At 60.5% G+C, this 582-nt stretch overlaps 1 protein-coding gene across 1 annotated transcript in view; it reads left to right on the plus strand.

Annotated features, from left to right (window-relative positions):
- The window catches only part of PEF1 (penta-EF-hand domain containing 1), a gene marked incomplete at its 5' end in the record, with an annotated part of 1651 nt that extends 1077 nt beyond the window's left edge, over positions 1–574 (plus strand). Inside the window, one exon of the mRNA XM_009695276.1 lies at positions 345–574. Coding sequence (XP_009693578.1) covers positions 345–574 — 230 coding nt within the window. The remainder of the gene's footprint in view (positions 1–344) is intronic.
- Positions 575–582: the final 8 nt, after the last annotated feature.

Here is a 582-nt window from a genome sequence, read left to right on the forward strand (position 1 = left end):
TCGGCGCCTCCCCAGGGGGTGGGAGACGAGGAGCCACAGCAGGGCTGCGGCACAAACTTCCTTCCGTAAGGAAATCCCAAATGCACCCCCAAACGGCATGTGGCTAAAGCCTGTTTTTTGGGAGGAGCTCCTGGGTGTGTGTATCTGATGGAGGGGAAAAATGTCTGGAATTCCTGCCTTGGTTTGGTTCATCCCTCCGGAGAGCCCTGCCCGAGCACACCCGCTGTCGGAGGTGAACACTGTGGGGCGGTGGGAGATGGGGGGTGTGCCAGCGCAGGGGAGGCAGGGCACAGTTGTTCTCCCTCCTGTCCGGAAGGTTTAATCCGAGTGTTTGTTACTCCCAGCTTTCTCCCAGATGGGCTATAACCTGAGCCCCCAGTTTAGCCAGCTGCTGCTGGCCCGCTACGCCCAGCGGTCCTCAAACCCCAGCATCCAACTCGACCGCTTCATTCAGATCTGCATGCAGCTCCAGAGCACGACCGACGCCTTCCGCGAGAAGGACACGGGGCTGGTGGGCAACGTGCGGCTGAGCTACGAGGACTTCCTCACGATGGTCGTGACTCGCATGATGTGACGCCCTCG

The sequence above is a fragment of the Cariama cristata genome, unplaced genomic scaffold (genome assembly GCF_000690535.1).
Source record: "Cariama cristata isolate BGI_N322 unplaced genomic scaffold, ASM69053v1 scaffold26382, whole genome shotgun sequence".
Lineage (NCBI taxonomy): Eukaryota > Metazoa > Chordata > Aves > Cariamiformes > Cariamidae > Cariama > Cariama cristata.